Source organism: Giraffa tippelskirchi, chromosome 8 (genome assembly GCF_054371585.1).
Source record: "Giraffa tippelskirchi isolate mGirTip1 chromosome 8, T2T-mGirTip1v1.2.pri, whole genome shotgun sequence".
NCBI lineage: Eukaryota > Metazoa > Chordata > Mammalia > Artiodactyla > Giraffidae > Giraffa > Giraffa tippelskirchi.
The window spans coordinates 142593202-142611284 of NC_137282.1; the positions used below are offsets into that span (position 1 = coordinate 142593202).

Genomic DNA, 18083 nt, shown 5'->3' on the forward strand with positions numbered 1-18083 from the left:
CTTTGCGCAGGCGCGATCAGGGACCCAGGCAGCGACCCGGAGCTAGGTGTAGGGGGTGTGGCCAAAGGGCTGTGGGGTCTCTCGCGCTGGGTAAGGGGCATTCGGGAAGAGTCAGTTGGGGGCGGGAAGGGGCTGAGAGGGGGTGCGGGGGTGGGTTCAGGGGTCCGCAGGGTGGAGGGGTGTAAGGGCAGGGTAAAGGAACAAATGAGGTGGTCAGAACAGCCTTAGAGCTCAGCGTCCAGCAGGGCGAAGACTCAGGAGGATCTGGGGGAGAGGAGGGAGGGAGAGCAGGCTACTGAGACATGAGAGGGTGAGGGGCCAGCATAATTCCTTCAGGATAAAAGCAAATAATGATGTAAGGAGGGATAGGGATCCCAGATTGGGAGAAAAATAGATGAATTCAGGTGGGAGGGTGGGGAGATCTTGACAAGCCCTCTCTCTGCTCTAGGACTCTGGAGAGGCAGGTGGGAGACAGGAATGGAAGCTGAAGGGACGATAGAGAGAAACTGAATGGAAAGTTGCTAGCACGGTTTGGATGAGATGTCCGAAACTAGCTGGCTTTTCTGCTAAGGAGTCTAGGCTGCCTGGATTCCCCCAGGGGTTCTGGGGAGGCATCCTGTGCAACATGTGGCCACATTCATCAGGGGCCAGGCCTTGGGCCAGCGCTTTGATAGGGAAGGACCCGGGAGTCATGGCTTGGTGGTGTCTGGATGGGCTTCCCCAAGGCCTTGGTGAGCCATGGAGAGAACTCTGGAGACTGGGCTCACAGCCCCTGCATCGCATACCTCATTTGTCACCTCCATCCAGGAACTGGAGAGACTATAGAAACTTAAGGGTAAAGGCACTGTCTAGAGTTCTAAAAGTATGAGTAAAACTTCACAGCCCCTCAGCCTGTCTCAGTAAATTCTCTCCACCTCATGGCTGTTGCCATAGTCTGTCAGGAACCAGACTGAGACAAGCAAAGGATCTTGGGGTACTTCCTGCTTCTTTTGGGAAGTAGGATAAGAAAAGCTAAGAGTCAGATGGAACTGGGTGTTATTTAAGGATTATGACTTTGTTTTTGTAGGGGCTCTCTTTTTGGAAGGAGGCCTGAAAATTGAATTGGAGTGTCCTTGTTTCTCCTGTTGTTCAGGGGGGCATAGATGGCTGTACACCGACTCTAGAGACTTCAAATAATGTGGAGATGTTTCGACCTTCAGGTCAGTGGGACCTGGCATGGGCACTGGTGATTGTGTCTCCCTGGAGAATTGAGTACCTTTATCCTTATGATTCTTTAGGTTCCACTGGGCTGATTCCCCCATCCCACTTCCAAGTTCGGCCCCTTCCAACTCTGCCGAGAATGGCTCCCACATGGGCCTCAGACACTCCCCTGGTCCAGCGCCCAACCCATCAAGATGTCTTAGAGAGGCGGCTAGACAACCAGAGACCTCAAGTGACCATGTGGGAACAGGCAGTTTCTGGCAAAGGGCAGGAACCAGAGTGGAGAGGCAGGTACGGATCTAATGTTACTGTTCTCTTGGACTTGCTTGCCAATGACCCTTCTTCACTGTAATAGAGTCCTTACCCTATTTCAACCCTTTAGTTCCACAGTTTGTTCATTTTTTTTATAAGCAATTGTTGGTGTCTACAATGCATAAATAATGGCAGTGTGCTAGATGCTAGGGACAAAAATAACAAAAATAAATAAGAGATCCTGATATCAAAGAATTGAAAATCCTAAGGGAAGAAATTGGTTGACCCACAGCTGATTGTACTAAGCGGGTATAAGGCAGGCTGAAGAAGTGTGGGCTGGATATACAGACTGGGTGCTGTAGTAGTATGAGTTCATCTGGTGGATGAACCATGCTCTCTGTCAGTGTGTTATCTATGAAAATTCTTATTCTTGATGTTTCATGTGAGTCTTTTCCCAAATGTCCTGGAACATCCTTCTGCCATTTTGTTCTTGAGCAGGATTGCAGTTGGGTCTACTTTGGACCCTGTCAAAAGGAAAGGAGCAGGATGATGAAAGGGGAGTGTGAGAGTGTCAGGAGATGGAGACTCTCTGTGGCTTGTTTGGCTACCCCCTAGGGGTCCTTTGTCCAGTCACTTAATTTCTGTAGGCTACAGATCCTGTAAAAAAGTGTTGGAGAGTCCAGTGGTTAGGATTCCAAGCTTTCACTGAGAAGGACACGGTTTCAGCCCCTGCTTTGGGAACTAAGATCCCACAAGCTGCACGGCACAGCCGAAAAAAAATTTTTTTTGAAGTGCTGTGGTTCTGGGCCTCAGTGAGGGAACTGTGTCAAGAATCATCTTATAAGCTGGTTTCAGCTCTCTAGAGGTTGGGACTTTGTAATTTATTGAGGTGCTGCCCTCTCAGACTTCTCATGCAGGATATCTAACAGTCAAGTACTCATAACTGGCGCTTGGCCTTGCCATACTGATACTGGGAGCCATCACCTCTCTTTGTACCTCCATCAAACTTTTCCCTGCCCTTAAGTCAGAATTCAGCAATCTCAGTGTCCTTCAGACTTTTCCAATTCAGAATGTGTAGCCTGATGATGTGCACATGTGATGGTTAACACATCTGCCTATATATTGCCTTCGAGAGAGGTTATGGTCCATGAACTCAGCTAGCTTTTCAGGTCCTATGGACCCAGATATGCTTAGTAGGGCTGCCTTGAATGATGATGGTGACAGAATGCAGAGATCCCCATGGCCCAGCTTCATTCCCTGCCATCTCTCCACATAGGAGCAGAGGGATCCTCTCTTCTCCTGTCTCCATTTATGCCTTCGCCGCTCTCACCACCAGACCAACCTGTCTCACCTATACTAACTTGTCTCCGAAGGTCCGTGGAGCTGGCAGGGTCGCAGGCCCTGAGCCAGCAGGCTGAGCTGATCTCTCGGCAGCTGCGAGAGCTGCGGCGGCTGGAGGAAGAGGTCCGGGTGCTACGGGAGACCTCGCTGCAGCAGAAGCTCAGACTGGAGACTCAGGCCATGGAGCTGGAGGCACTGGCACGGGCGGAGAAGGCTGGCCGAGCTGAGGCCGAGGGCCTGCGTGCCGCCCTGGCTGGGGCTGAGGTTGTCCGAAAGAACCTGGAAGAAGGGAGCCAGCGGGAGCTGGAGGAGGTTCAGAGGCTGCACCAAGAACAGGTGAATATGGGCCTGGGGAAGGCTCAGGTACCCAGTGGGGAGCTGGGCAGGAGCTCCCCAGCAAAGAGCAGGCTTTGCCGAAAAGAGTGATGAGGTGTTTGGTGAAGGTAAAAAAATACAGGTGACCTGGAAAGAGGGAGAACTTGGGTGTGTTGGTCTTATTCAGATTGCCCTTTTCCACTGACTCAGGTGACTTCCCATCACCTGATGCCCTGCTTCCTCTTCCAGGGGAAAGTAGTTTTTCTTCCTACTTTACTCTAGGTACCCAGTTCATCTGGGAGCATTGGGAAGGGGAGTGAGGGATGTGGGAGGGGTCCTGAGGTAGACTAGGAAGGGGAGATTATTCAGTCAGCAGGCATATACCCATGCTTCCTCTTTGCTATTCCTGAGACAAGAGCTGGGACACTGGGGTGAGCAAATCAGTCAACTCCCTGCCCTCGTGGGTGGAGCTGACAACCCAGTGGAAGACATACACATTCAGTGCCTTGTTTAACTATAATTAATTAACTGGGATCGGGAAAAGTACCATGAAGGAGGACAAAGGAGCCCCACTGGTCTAGGGGCTGGGGGAGGCCACCCAACCAGTCGATGTGTTAGGAAATGGAACCATAAAGATACTGAAAGAAAATGAGGGTGCATTCCTTTATGACTTGGGAATGGGAAAGACTTTCTATCTATGAATCAATCCAGAACCATTAAAGAAAAGATTAATATATTGACTTTATAATACCAAACTTAGGAATGACAGAATAGAATTAGAGGGTAAATCATGGGCTTCCCTGTTGGCTCAGCTGGTAAAGAATCCGCCTGCAATGCGGGAGACCTGGGTTCAATTGCTGGGTTGGGAAGATCCCCTGGAGAAGGAAAGGGCAACCCACTCCAGTATTCTTGCCTGGGAAATCCCATGGACAGAGGAACCTGACAGGCTACAGTCCATGGGGTCACAAAGCGTCAGACACGACTTAGCAAGTAAACAACAATAACAACAAAAGGGTAAATGATAAACTGGGGGAGAATATTTCCAGGTCATACCACAATAAAAAGTTAATATCCCTACTATGTAATGTGTGCTTAGAATTCGATAAAGGAAAGAGAGCAATCCAGTCGAAAAATGGACAAAGGAGATCATTCAAAAGAAAACTATTTTCAGTTCATGTTAATGATAGCAGTCGACATTCGTGTTAAATCAGAGTTGGCTGGTGGGTAGGCTTGTGGGGAGGCGATGGGACTGGTGCATGTAGATGTGCATGGGAGGGGGCCAGAGAGGCTTGAGCACAAGCGACAAGACGGGCTCTGGGGCTGTGCTGGAGTGTGGGGCCTTGGGCCCGTTCAACTTTATACTTTACCTTAAGAGCAGTGGGCAACCATTGAAAGGTTTCAACAAGGAAATGACATGATCAGATTTGTATTTTATATGTAGAAGTTTTGTGATTCATGTCCAAAAAGCTCACAGTGACTGTGGTATGGAGATAGGGCTGGAGGCGGGCAGGCTGGAAGTGAGGGCAGCCACTTCCACTCCTTCATCTGCCACAGCATGACTCCTTTAGTGTATCTGACACCTTTACCGCTGCTGGAGGTGCTGTGAGAAATGGACAAGCTCCCTGCCTTCCTGGGCTTCCTTCCGGATGGCAGGAAGTAGATAGTAAGCAGGCGCAGAAGCAGGATCATTTTGTAATGATAAGTGCAGGAAGGGCATGAACAGATGACAGGACCGGGCAGGTGGTGGGTGGGGAGTAGCGGCCCCAGGAGGCGATGTCATGGAGATCTGAGGAGCTGGGGGAAACAGGCCTCTGGGTAGACTCTGAGGTGGGAAGGAGCAGACTTGTTGGGGGTTGGGGAATGATGAGAGAGCACTGTGTCTGGAGCAGAGTGGGCAGTGGAGAGACAGGATGTGAGCTCAGAGGCCAAGAGCTGGCAGAGGCCAAGGCATGACACAGGCTTCACAGACCCAGGGAAGAAGGTGGTCTGAACGCTGTGGGAAGCCACTGGAGGTCTCTAAGACCGGTCAGGAGATTGTTGCCATTGTCCGGGCCAGAAATGAGGTGGTTTACCTCAGGTTGGTGGCACTGGATATGGAGAGAAGTGACAGTGTTCTAGGGGGAGACCTGACAGGAACTGCTGATGGACTGGAGGGTGATGGGAAGTGAAGCGCCAAGGATGGTCTCTGTTTTGCCATGTGCAGTTAGATGATTTCTCGGGTGATTGTCCAGGGTCATAAGTGGGAGTGAAGGCCAAGGTTGAAGCAGGGGGCAGATTTGGACCCCTGTGGACCAGCTGGCCCCTGCTGAGCCCTCCCTTCTCTCTGCAGCTCTCCTCCTTGACCCAGGCTCACCAGGAGGCCCTTTCCAGTTTGACCAGCAAAGCTGGGGGCCTGGAGAAGTCTCTGAATAATCTGGAAACCCAGAGGTCAGTGGAAACCAAAGAGCTGGCTGCGGCCCAAAGGGAGGCCGAGCTGCTGCGGAAGCAGCTGAGGTGAGTTCAGGGGGGTGGGCAACCCAAGGGGGACCTGGCAGTTGGCGGGTTGGTGGGGAAAGTGGGTCTCCAGGGTGGCCCCCTGATGGCTACTCTGCTCCCACCCCAACCCTAGCAAGACCCAAGAGGACTTGGAGGCTCAGGTGACCTTGGTTGAGAACCTGAGGAGGTATGTGGGGGAGCAGGTCCCCCCGGAGGTCCGTAGCCAGGCATGGGAATCAGAGCGACAGGAGCTTCTAGAAACTGTCCAGGTGAGAAAGTGCCTGGCCTGGGATGGAACACAAGGGCTCAAGTCCTGGGCAAGGACCTCTGGAGAAGAACACAGTCCCCAGGAGAAAAGGCAGTGCCGTCGAGGGGTGCACAGGTTGGGCACCACTCGAGGGCCACTGGCAGACCTGACAGAGGTGGTTGTCCTCTGTCCCCACCCCCACCCGCCCGCAGCACCTGCAGGAGGACCGGGACAGCTTGCACACCACCACCGAGCTGCTGCAGGTGCGCGTGCAGAGCCTCACACACATCCTCTGCATGCAGGAGGAGGAGCTGGCCCGGAAGGTAGGCCCCTGGCACAGGCCCCTCGGCCCCTGTGCGCGGGAGGGGTTGATGTGCCACTCCAGAACCTGCCAACATCTTTCTTCCCCTGAACACCTCTCCTTGCTGTGGCTCTTGATGCCAGGGCAAGATAGCAGAAACCAGACCCACCTCCTTCCTCTGCTTCCCCAGGAGCCCTCACTCTCCCCGCTTCCTCCATCTGCAGGTTCAGCCTTCAGACTGCCTGGAGCCTGAGTTCACCAAGAAGTGCCAGTCCCTGTTGAAGCGCTGGCGGGAGAAGGTGTTTGCCCTCATGGTGCAGCTGAAGGCCCAGGAGCTGGAGCACAGAGAATGCGTGGAGCGACTGAAGGGACAGGTTGCCTGGAGCCCACTTCCTCCCGTGCTCTCCCCCAGCTCCCTGCTCCTTGTGGAAGGGATGGCGTTTATTCACCAGATACTTAGGTGGCTCCCCTGTGCTGGCTGCACAGCCCTGAGCAAAGGTCCACAAAGACCTGCTCTCATGAGGCTTACACTTTGTGAGGTGGGCCGGCCTTAGGTAGGGTGGTCGGGCACGGCCTCTTCCAGGAGGTGACAGTGTTCAAGGACTGGTGGGTGGCATGGGCCGAGGCTATGGGTCCTTATGGGCAGGTCACAGGGCAGTTCCTCAAGGTGTGGGCACATGGAATATGCTTCTGGAAGGAAACCCAGACTCAGACTCCATTCTCAAGAACTGGGCTTCTTGCCTCCCAGCATGACCTTCTTTCAGAGACCTCTGCACCTGCCCCTGACTTCCCAATGTTTCCCCCACTCCATCCCCCACCCCTACCTTACAGCTTTCTGCTCTGGACCTGCCTCTTCTCCTTCCCCAGGTGGCAGAGCTCCAGGAAAGAGTGGAAACCCTTTGCCAGGAGCAGACCATCCTGCAGCGCTCCCTGCAGGACAAAGCCGCCGAGGTGGAGGTGGAGCGGATGGGCACCAAGGTCAGCGTCTAAGACGGGCAGAGGCTGAGGGAGGGTAGGGAGACCCCAGGCAGAGGACCCCTTTCTTTACGTCATCCTTTCTAGGCCCTGCAGATGGAGCTGAGCCGCATTCAGGAGGCCCGGCGCCGGAGGAGGCAGCAGACAGCCCCGGCGGAGGAGCAGCTGAGGCTTGTGGCCAATGCTGTCGGCAGGTATCTGGGGTAGAGGGTGGGTGTAATAGTGTTCCTGCTTCCCCGGCTTCCTGGACATCTTGAAGTTTAAGAGCCTTGGGCAAGCGGGGCTGGAAGTCTGGTCGTCTGGAGGAAGCAAGGCTGGAGGTATCTAGCCCTGTAAAAGTTTCTGTGTTTGTTTTTTATGGGGCACCCCCCCACACCTGGCCACATTCTCACCAGGGTCACTTGTTATGACTCCCACCCACTGCATGTTTGGCTGAGATGAGGTTAACTTCCTCCCGCAGTTAATAACAGCTTGAGCTAAACAGAGCACCTAGTAGGAGATGTAAGAGACGCGGGTTTGATCCCTAGATCGGGAAGATCCCCTGGAGGAGGGCATGGCAACCCACTCCAGTATTCTTGCCTGGAGAATTCCTTGGACAGAAGAGCCTGATGGGCTACAGTGCATGGGGTTGCAAAGAGTCAGACATGACTGAAGTGACTTAGCACAGCACAGGAGGATCTCTACCTTCAGAACTGTTCAAAGATGGGGAGTATAGACACTTGATCTTTCTTTCTTTCTTTAAAATTTTGCAGGCATGCCCTGTTGAGTTGGAAAAAAATTTAATTTATTTTTTTTTCTTTTAAAGTTGCACACTCACAGGCATGCCTTGTTTTATTGTACTTTGCTTTATCATTCATAGATATTGCATTTTTTACAAGCTGAAGGTTTGTGGCAACTCTGTGTCAAGCAAGTCTGTTGGCACTATTTTTCCCCAAAGGCCTTATTTTCAAATTAATGCTGTGTTTAAATGTTTAGTTGTTTTCTAAGACATAGTACTATCGGCATAAACATAACTTTTATAAGCACTGGGAAACAAGAAAATCTATTTGACTTTTGCTTTGCAGTACTGCTTTGCCGTATTTGCTTTGTTGCAGTGGTCTTGAACTAAACCCACAGTATATCCGAGGTCTGTCTCTACTTGCTTACTAGATAATCCATCTGTTAATAAAGCGTATGCCAGTTTCCTTTTTAATCAGTTGCAAGCCTGTCTCTCATACCAACTTCCTAGGTGTTTCCTTCACAGCTATTGTTGTAGAACCTTTAGAAACTAGACTGCTGAGGAGAAGCGCAGGTTTCTTTGCACAGGTAACAACCCTTCCTCGGCTTTGGATGTTGGCTTCAGCTTCTCTTCCCCTTGGGCTGATCCCCCTTCCCTACTTTCTCCATGTATGTAGCAGCACAGGATAGAGGGGGTTGAGTCCTTTTGAAAATGAGGTGGGGTTGAGGGTTTGGTGACCTCGTGTCCTCTCCAGCTTTCAGACCTGGCTCCAGGGCGCCGTGGCTGAGGTGGAGCACGCCGCAGCCCGGCTGCCTAGCCTCAGCAGCCGAGTTAGCTACGCCGTCCGGAAGGTCCACACCATTCGGGGTGGGTAGGGCGACTGCCAGCCGTGCCCTGCTCCTGCCCGTGCCCCACCAGCTCTCTCATCCTACACCCACCCTCCTGCCTCCTCCTCCCCGGTCCGAGCATCTCCTTATGCCCCTGTTTCCTCTCCTCTCTGCAAACGCACCTCTCATGCTGTCTGCTTTTTCTTCCCAGGCCTGATGGCTCGAAAAGTGGCCCTTGCTCAGCTGCGCCAGGAGAGGTGAAGTCCGGGCCACTTTAGATTTACCGGGGGACAGGAATGGGGCTTTAGGGTGTTGGTTGCTGGGACCCAAAAAACACGAGGATGGAGGAAGGATAAGGGCTTAGGGGTCAGGCAGCTGAGTGATTTCCCCCATCTCTGTTTCCCTTCCTGTCTCAGCTGCCCACCACCCCCACCAACCACGGACATGAGCCTCGAGTTGGAGCAGCTGCGGGAGGAGCGGAACCGTCTGGACGCAGAACTGCAGCTGAGTGCCCACATCATCCAGCAGGAGGTGGGCCGGGCCCGGGAACAAGGTATGCCTGGTGCTTGCAAGTCAGTGAGCACGATCTGGGGGCCAGAGTCAGGGGGCCTTAGGGAGGAAGAGGAGGAGGGAAGAGCTGGGGTCTAGGGCAGGGGGGAACCTGAGTGGGCATCTCCTCTTCCCAGGGGAGGCAGAGCGGCAGAAGCTGAGCGAGGTGGCCCAGCAGCTGGAGCAGGAGCTGCAGCGCACGCAGGAGTCCCTGGCCAGTCTGGGGCTACAGCTAGAGGCGGCTCGCCAGGGCCAGCAGGAGAGCACAGCAGAGGCTGCCAGCCTCCGGAAGGAGCTGACCCAGCAGCAAGAGATCTATGGGCAAGGTGTGCAGGAGTGGACAGGGGCAGTCCCGGGGTCAGGGAACGGTGGAAACCGTGAGCCCAGGCTCCCCTGAGACCCTGTGTGCACCTACACCCCAGCGCTGCAGGAGAAGGTGGCTGAAGTGGAAGGTCGGCTGCGGGAACAGCTCTCAGAATCAGAAAGGAGACTGAACGAGGCTCGCAGGGAACACACCAAGGCTGGTGAGAGTGGCTGGGATGCACGTGGGCTTTCAGGAAGGAGGAAGTGTTGAGGCATGAGATTATTGTGGAAACTTTATTTTGAAAGCTTTTTCTGTTTGAAGTGTGCAAGTCATGAAGTTATGACGAATTCTCAGGTGGTAAACACACCTGTATAGCCAGTGCCCAGATCAAACAATAGCACTTGACCAGCCCCAGATCCCCGCAGCCCCTCCCAGTCACCCCCCTCCACAGAGGCAACCTGACATACCAACGATTACCCCCAATTCTTTTTGGGAAGAATTTCAAACACTTAGCCAAGTTAAAAGAATCATGTAATGGATACTCATCTGCCTTCTCCCGTTAGAGCAGCAGTTTACAACCTTTGATCACATTTTCTGTCTATCTGTATATTTACACATATTGATATATATACATTTTGGGGGGAGTTGAGAGTAAGTTGCAAACAACCTGACTGTTCAGCTGGATCTCCCACAAGGAGAATATTTTCCTATGTAACCTCAATACCATGGTCACACTTGAAGAAAATGAACATGAATTACACAAAATCTGATATCCAGTCCCTATTCAGATTTCCCCTCCAGCCCTCCAGGAAGCTTCAGGGATGGGGGAGGTACTTTGGGTTCATAGATTCACAAGATTCTAGAGCATCAACCACCTCTCCGTCTGTACTGAAGAGACTGAATGCCACAAAGCGTCCGTGGCTCCCGGAGTCACAGAGCTGGGGACCCAGTGTGCCCACCCATCCTTCTGGGCTTGTGTTCTCACACCCATCCCCTCTGTGGCCTGGCTTTCCTGCAGTGGTCTCCCTACGCCAGATCCAGCGCAAAGCCACCCGGGAAAAGGAGCGGAACCAGGAGCTCCGGCGCCTGCAGGATGAGGCCCGGAAGGAGGAGGGGCAGCGGCTGACCCAGCGCCTGAAGGAGCTGGAGAGGGACAAGAACCTCATGCTGGTAGGAGGCGGGGAGACTGGGCCCTTCTTGGGCTGGTTGGGGAGCAGAGCTTTGGAGAGGGGAGGGGGCCCTGCCTGGGCTCGGTGGCGTTTAACCCTCTCCTTCCCAGGCCACCTTGCAGCAGGAGGGTCTCCTCTCCCGTTATAAGCAGCAGCGACTGTTGGCAGTTCTTCCTTCCCCATCGGATAAGGGCGTATCTGTGGAGCCCAGCCCTAAGCCCTCAGAGTCGTCAGCACCCACACCCCCAGCAGCGGCCCTCTGCACCAAGGAGTCCATCAAAGGTAAGGGACGGAGGGCAGGGGGACCCTGGGAACCTTTCCTCCCGGCACTCTGCGGGGCTTGAGCCTTGTTCTCTGTGACCCTGGAGGCCCACAGCCTGCCTTGGGCCAAGAGCTTTCTCCCTCATAACCCTCCCACATCTGGTAGCAGCCCTGTTCCTCAGCACTGTGAGTGTGACAGCCTTGTCCACCTCCTGTCCCTCCAGGATCCCTTTCTGTCCTGCTAGACGACCTGCAGGGCCTGAGTGAGGCCATTTCCAAAGAGGAAGCCATTTGTGAAGGGGACAGCCAGACCTCTTCTTCAGCCTGCCTCTGACCAGCTGGGAGGACCAGGAGGATGAGGATGGAAGGGGAGTGGGTCGGGAAGGGGACTTCCTCCAGCTGCCCTCAGGGACACCAGCCGCCAAGATGTCATGAATTCTCCCATGGCTCAATAAAGATGACAACAGTAGGAGTCATGGTTTGGACAGTTCTCTCTGGGAATATGAGGAAATTTTCTCCCCGTAGCCTCTCTCGTCCAGGAAATGTGAGAACCAGTCCCTCATACAGCTCTTTCTCTAGATGGTTCCTTTTTCGAAACCCCTTTTCTAGGCTTCCCAGGAGGTTTTTGGAGAAGCTCCAGGTTTTGTTCTATTCTTAACTTTTGTTTTTTAAAAGCACCTCTGGAAAATAGTCAGGGCAAGGGCACGAGGCAGATAAAACATTCACGCCCTCAGCAGGAATCACAGAGCCAGGCAGAGTCCTGCCTTGGGGGGCCACTGGTGGGTTTGATTGACAGGTGGGTCCCTGCTCCTGAGACACTTACCTTCTGGTGGGAGAGACAGACGATGGGCAGGTACCTACATGAACAAACGAGTGTTTCAAACGAGTGCTGTGAAGATGAAAAAAATGACAGTGACATGATAGAAACTAGCTGAACTAGAAACTAGGGAACTAGATTTCTACATGCCACAACTAAAGATCCTGTATGCCACAACTGAGACCTGGTCCAGCCAAATTAAAGTAAATAAATAGACAGCCCTTGGAGTACTTTTTAAACTGAGAACAGCCACACAATTTGACTTACATATTTAAGAGACCTATCAACTGGCTGTGGAGGATGGGTTTGGGGCGCAGGATGAGGAGAGAGAGGAATGAAGTCTTCGAAAAATTGAGCCGTAGGGGACAGTGGTATTCCTGACCGCTGGGGAGCAGGCCAGGTTGTGGAAGAAGTGAGTTCAGTTTTGGACATTTGCTTCTGAGCGGCTCGTGAGATATCCCGACAGAGGTGTCCTTGCTGCGGAAAAGTTCGAGGGACATCTCTGAGCAACTCAGACCAGACAGACTGACGTCTGAAGGATGAGGGGAGAGAAGAGGGGATGCAGAGAGTTCCCACCAAGGACCAGGGGAAGGGCAGTGAGGATTCTAGAGGGAGGCGGAAGAGGCTGAGGTGCCAGGGGGAGCTGAGGCAGCTTCTTCCAGAGCCTCTGGGTGTGACTGACTGGAACCAGCCCTGGGGTGGAGAGAAGGAATCAGGATGTCTTGTACTTCCTCCTTCACCTGCAGTCAGCCCAGATGGCTCCTGGATGAAATTCCTTGTGTGTCACTCTTGGGAGGCCCCCTTTGAGCCTGAAGAAGGTGTATGCTGGGGAGTGCAAATTTTAGGAAGAACTGAGCCCCGAGAGAGGGTTACCCTGGAGTGGGTGGAGGAGGCTCGGTGTACCAGCTGAGATGGCTCTGGCTGTGTCCCAGGTGTTCGAGAGAGCACCCCTGCCCATCCTCTCCCTCCTTGTCCCCCCAGTTGCCCGCCCTCTGCCCCACATCTTGCCTCTCAGACCCTGTAATTACACTGCTTCCCCACGCATGCTTGCTCCCCTTCCTTGGCTTCCAGGGACCTCGAGGGATGAGAGGTAGAAGTCCCTGTTATTAGGATTTGCTGCAGGGTGTGTATGAAGGGGGACATGAAAACAAGGGTGGGGTGACCACGGTCTAGGTCATCGATAAAACCTGGGTGGCTGGGTCCTGAGCTGGGGGACTAAAATAAGGGACGCCATTATCCGTGGTTACACATCAGCCATGGCCTTCCAGACGGGTTTGACCAGTCCGGTTTGGATGCAATTCCTTGTATGACGGGGCCGGCCCCTCCCCAGAGATCAGCCTCCACCACTCCCTCCTCCCCTATAAAGCCTCTTAGGGTTCCCAGGCTCCCAGACTCAGCTCACCCCTGACTTTGGGGACCAGGAGATAGCCAAGATGCTCAACTGGAAACTCCTGGGGATCTTGGTCCTTTGCCTGTTTGCTGGAGGTGAGCTGGGAACAGAGGCCCAGAGTGTGATTTGGGGTGACGGGGACAGTCAGGATGAGGCGAGGCTGAGATGGATGCGTAAGGACAGGGAGATTCTGGGAGATCCTGGGAGATGCATGTGAGGGGAAGAGTTAAGGGGATGGAGGTGATGTGACTAGGTGCATTTTAGCACAGAATAAACATTTTGCTGGTTTGGCTTTAGCTCCATGTGGCAATTTAGATCAGCATTCAGGTGTGTAGGCAAGTGTTCATCAGAGCTGAGCTCTCAGTTAAGGGGGAGAAGGTCATTGTAGAGATGGAATCTGGGTGCCACATGGGGCCAGGGTGTAGACAGCTTTGGGACCTCAGACATGTATAGGGGTCCTGCCAGTGGGGTGTCCCAAACAGGGTTGGATGGAGCTTATGTGGGGGAAGGGAGGTCATGTCAGTTTAAAGTTGGTCCAGTCAGTAGTTCAGGATAGGGTTTCATGTCATTTTAAGATCGTGTTGGTATTCTGCGAATGCGTGAAGAGTTACTTTTGAGTTTTGTTTGTGGGATCAGCTCAGGCTGTGGTCCATCGCAGACAGGCGATGCTCCTGGGGTCCTAGCTGCTGGGAGAGGGGGGACCCTCACAACCTCTTACCTTCCTCCTTCCTCCTCTACAGGCATCTCAGGCAGTGGAGACCACCCTTCTCCCTCATCCAGAGAGACCTCAGAGGAGGAGGGCCCTCCACCATTGCCTCAGGGCCCCCCAATCCCCGGTGACCCCTGGCCAGGGGCACCCCCTCTCTTTGAGGATCCTCCACCTCCAGGCCCCAATCGTCCCTGGAGAGACCTGCCTGATTCTGGAGTCTGGCCTCCTGAACCCCCTAGAACTGATCCCCCTCAACCTCCTCTGCCTGACGACCCCTGGCCTGCAGGACCCCAGCCTCCAGAAAACCCCTGGCCACCTGCCCCTGAGGTGGACCACGGATCTCACGAGGAGCCAGACCTTGACCCACCCAGGGAGGAGTACAGATAACAGGGCCCCCAGAGGCATCCTGGACCTCTGCTCTCAAACCCGTCTCTACCCTTCTGATTCCCCTTGAATTCTCCCCAATTTAGCTTAACTCCTTAATTCCTTTCCTCATTCCTTCAGTTTTATTCTGAAGATGTTGTCCATATTTTCTGTCCCCTCTTGAGATCGGTATTTAAGCCCCACTTTCCCTCTCCTTTTTTCTCTGACAGCAGAACATCCCTACCTCCACCTCCCACCTCCTCTTCCTCACCCCTGCAACTCAGGGACAGAGCTGGCAGCACTGTGTTCTCTCTGCTGCCACCTGGTGGCCAACCCCTGGGAACTAGCAGGAGCCGATGGTGCTTCCATGAAATGGAAAAATAAAAAACCATGTTTTCTTAATTTTGACTCTAGGCTGCTTCTTTGCCAATAAGCAGGTCTTTGAACGTTCAGATGCACTTGTCACAGCCACAAACCTACAGCGATCTGGAAGTCATCTGAGTTCCTGTCTTGCCCATATGCATAAGGATGGGGACTCAGCAGGAGGAAGGTTGGAAATGCAACTATCAAGAGTTACAAGGAAATTCAGACCCATTCTGAGATCCCTATTTTGGAGAATGAGAAACCAAATTAAGTCTCTCTTTAATTAGTTGATGGTTTGCCTACTCTGAGTGAACATGATAACTCTCCGTGGGCTATCATGGGCACGACCAGGTTTTGAGGGGGATCAATTTCCAGAGACATATGTGTTCCTTCCTAAAATGAATCTTGAGAACTGTGTTTTCCACCTGCCTCTATTAACTGTTTTCCCACTAGTCAGAGGAAGGCTGACCTCTCTCACCCACTGTGAACTGGACCATGGTGCTCTTTCTGGAGCTGGTAAATGAAGTCAGTGGAAAACAAAAATCAGCCCTTTCCATCTCATTAAGAGGTGTGTTTTCAGTAAAATTTACTTTTTTGTTTAATCACCGTCAATATTTGTTCAGTTCAGTTCAGTTGCTGAGTCGTGTCTGACTCTTTGCAACACCATGGACTGCAGCAAGCCAACTCCCAGAGCTTGCTCAAACTCATGTCCATCAAGTCGGTGATGCCATCCAACCATCTCATCCTCTTGTCATCCCTTTCTCCCCCTGCCTTCAATCTTTCCCAGCATCAGGGTCTTTTCCAATGAGTCGGTTCTTCACATCGGGTGGCCATAGTATTGGAGTTTCAGCTTCAGCATCAGTCGTTCCAATGAATATTCAGGACTGATTTCCTTTAGGATTGACTGGTTTGATCTCCTTGCTGTCCAAGGGACTCTCAAGAGTCTTCTCCAACACCACAGTTCAAAAGCATCAATTCTTTGGCACTCAGCTTTCTTTACAGTACAATTCTCACATCCATACATGACTACTGGAAAAACCATGGCTTTGACTAGATGGACCTTTGTCAGCAGAGTAATGTCTCTGCTTTTTAAAATGCTATCTAGGTTGGTCATAGCTTTTCTTCCAAGGAGCAAGAGTCTTTTAATTTCATAAAAATTTTTGTAGTTTTGATCCATTGGATCTTTTAATAATTGTAATTTTAAATCCAGGACAGAGTAATTGTTTTTAATACTTACAGTCTTATGGGCACACAAAGTAAATTTAAATTTATGTACATATTTTTGTTAGAGATATACAATAAAAGACTTTCCAAAAATACACTAAAATACAAAAAAAGTGATGCAATGGAGAAAAAATATTTCATTAGGATAAAACTATAGGGGAAATGAAATGGAAAGAGGAACTAAAAAGAAAGATAAATGAGGTAAATTTGCTGCCTGGCGAATGGATTTGTTCACTTATTAAAAGGGTGTTAATGAACATGAAAGGGCTATGTGTTATATTCCATCCACTAGATTTAAAAGAGTGATATGACTTTCTAAATATACAAGTATTTACAATTCCCCAGAAAATGTGTCCTTTCAAGTATTTAAACTTAAGATTAAAAATGTTAGTTGTTGACTTTAAAATGTGTAAAGGGTACATAGTATCCCCAAATTCTTTCAGAGTGTATTTGAGCAGGAAAGCTGGAAGGGATGGGGCCTAGAGAGCCCAATGGCCTAGGGTCAATCAAGTGGCTGGCTGGGTGGGATTGAAGAGGGGCTAAAAGAAATGAGGGTTCCCTGACTTTAAAATCCACCCCTTAGGACTCAGTTTGCTTATGTGATAACTCCCATCAAAACCTACATGTGATTGGTTTGAAAAACAAAACAAACAACAAACAACAAAAGACCATCTAAATTGAGAGTTTGGAAATAATCTTAAAACTGGTAAGAACAGTAGAGGTGAGTGTGTAATTTAATAAGCTTCAAAGTAGACTAGATTCAACCCATTCATTCAATCATTACCTCATACTCTCAATATATCCTCCAATGTTAGGTGCCACAGGGTAATACAACGAATAAGAATATACAGTTCCCACTCTCAGGAAGCCAAAATTAGGTCAGGGGAGACAGAATCTACATGTAAAGTTAAATAACAATGTTACAGACTCTAAGGGTGCACTAACTTCATAATTATATGAGTAAACATCACTGTAAAAGCCTTGGCAGTAAACGCCATGAGTTCAGAAGTCGCTCCGGAGCAGTCAGGGGAGGCTTCCAGGAGGAGGCCCAGAGCGGGGCGCGGCAGGAAGGCCTGGCGCCAGAAGGGAGGACCCGCCAGGAAGGGGCGGACGCCGGTTGCCCGCGCAGGAGCAGGCGCGGAAGCTGGGGCCTCGCAGCCCCACGCCCACTCGCTCCAGGACCCGCCCTGAGCCTCTGCCCGCGTGCGTGCTGTTTTCGCGGCCTGGAATAGTCCTTGCCCCACCCAGCTGCGTTTATCTTCCGCGATGCCTCTCCCGCGCTGCTCCCCACCCTCAAGCGTGCCCCGTCTCGTGCCAGCTAAGTTATGCGGTGCAGGTGTGCCTGGAACGGATCTCAGGGGGCAGTGTTTATTGCCATCTCCCCTCCCCTCCCAGGCTCTGACACCCTTGGGCAGAGACTGTGTTACGCGCGTTTCTTCTCGGCCCATTTTGGTGCCTACTGTCAGTGTGCTGTCACTGTCAGCAGCCCGTCTATGCCTGGAAACCTTTCTCCCCCACATCGTTCGCTCTCCCACTCCGCAGCCCTTAATGGATGACAGACAAACACAGAAGTATCACTACTCTAGCCTTCTGAGCCCAGGTTGCCCTCCGTGAGACTTCGCTTTGTTCCACGCAGTTGCTTGGCCTTCTTCCCTTCCTGGTCCCGCTTTCCCACTCCCTTTCCCTCCTCCCCACCCTTATAACTTTGCTTTTTTTTTTTTGGCTGAGCAGCCAGTCCTGTGGGATCTTATTTCCCCCACCTAGGATGGAACCTAGCAAGGGGATCCAACCGGTCCATCCTAAAGGAAATCAGTCCTGAATATTCATTGGAACGACTGATGCTGAAGCTGAAATTCCAATACTCGGGCCACCTGATGCGAAGACCCGACTCATTGGAAAAGACCTTGATGCTAGGAAAGATTGAAGGAACGGGGAGAAGGGGAAGACAGAGGATGAGATGGTTGGATAGCATCACCGACTCGATGGACATGAGTTTGAGCAAGCTCTGGGAGTTGGTGATGGACAGGGAAGCCTGGCTTACTACAGTCCAAGGGGTCACAAAGAGTCGAACCTGCACCCCTTACAGTGAAAGTGGGGAATCTTAGCTACTGGACCACCAGGAAGTCCCCATAACTGTTCAATAAATCCCTTTTACTTGAATTTTTGTTTTAGGATTTGCTTCTGGGACACCCCACCTGAGGCACTAAATAAGATTTGCTACAAATCCTTGCAGCTACTTTTTACTGCGCATGTGCGGTAGGGGCACTGTTGCCTGAGGCTACA

General features: G+C 51.8%; 2 protein-coding genes across 51 annotated transcripts; both read left to right on the forward strand.

The window, feature by feature from the left end:
• Positions 1-4: 4 nt before the first annotated feature.
• On the forward strand, positions 5-11406 carry CCHCR1 (coiled-coil alpha-helical rod protein 1). Of its 50 annotated transcripts, none has more exons than XM_081522612.1 (19): positions 5-355; positions 449-835; positions 1067-1203; positions 1278-1491; positions 2826-3129; positions 5438-5601; positions 5717-5852; positions 6043-6153; positions 6356-6505; positions 6999-7109; positions 7194-7300; positions 8579-8691; positions 8863-8908; positions 9068-9204; positions 9338-9526; positions 9623-9724; positions 10523-10674; positions 10784-10955; positions 11159-11406. In XM_081522612.1, the coding sequence occupies exons 3-19, from the start codon at positions 1176-1178 to the stop codon at positions 11266-11268; spliced, it is 2346 nt and encodes a 781-aa protein (XP_081378738.1). In that variant the 5' UTR covers positions 5-355; positions 449-835; positions 1067-1175; the 3' UTR covers positions 11269-11406. The 50 variants fall into 50 exon arrangements, with proteins under 50 accessions (XP_081378738.1, XP_081378750.1, XP_081378727.1 ...); XM_081522624.1 differs by having other exon boundaries at positions 10826-10955; XM_081522601.1 differs by having other exon boundaries at positions 1067-1199; positions 10826-10955.
• Positions 11407-13184: 1778 nt separating this feature from the next.
• On the forward strand, positions 13185-14615 carry PSORS1C2 (psoriasis susceptibility 1 candidate 2). Its single transcript, XM_081522791.1, has 2 exons — positions 13185-13236; positions 13882-14615. The coding sequence occupies exons 1-2, from the start codon at positions 13185-13187 to the stop codon at positions 14235-14237; spliced, it is 408 nt and encodes a 135-aa protein (XP_081378917.1). The 3' UTR covers positions 14238-14615.
• Positions 14616-18083: the final 3468 nt, after the last annotated feature.

Excerpts from the sequence above, each read along its gene's own strand:
- CCHCR1 (XM_081522592.1), top strand. The coding sequence starts at position 536 with ATGAGATGTCCGAAACTAGCTGGCTTTTCTGCTAAGGAGTCTAGGCTG. Across the intron at positions 1,200-1,277 it reads GGAGATGTTTCGACCTTCAG|GTTCCACTGGGCTGATTCCC; the intron begins GTCAGTGGGACC and ends ATGATTCTTTAG. Across the intron at positions 10,675-10,783 it reads GGGACAAGAACCTCATGCTG|GCCACCTTGCAGCAGGAGGG; the intron begins GTAGGAGGCGGG and ends TCTCCTTCCCAG.
- PSORS1C2 (XM_081522791.1), top strand. The coding sequence starts at position 13,185 with ATGCTCAACTGGAAACTCCTGGGGATCTTGGTCCTTTGCCTGTTTGCT. Across the intron at positions 13,237-13,881 it reads CCTTTGCCTGTTTGCTGGAG|GCATCTCAGGCAGTGGAGAC; the intron begins GTGAGCTGGGAA and ends CCTCCTCTACAG.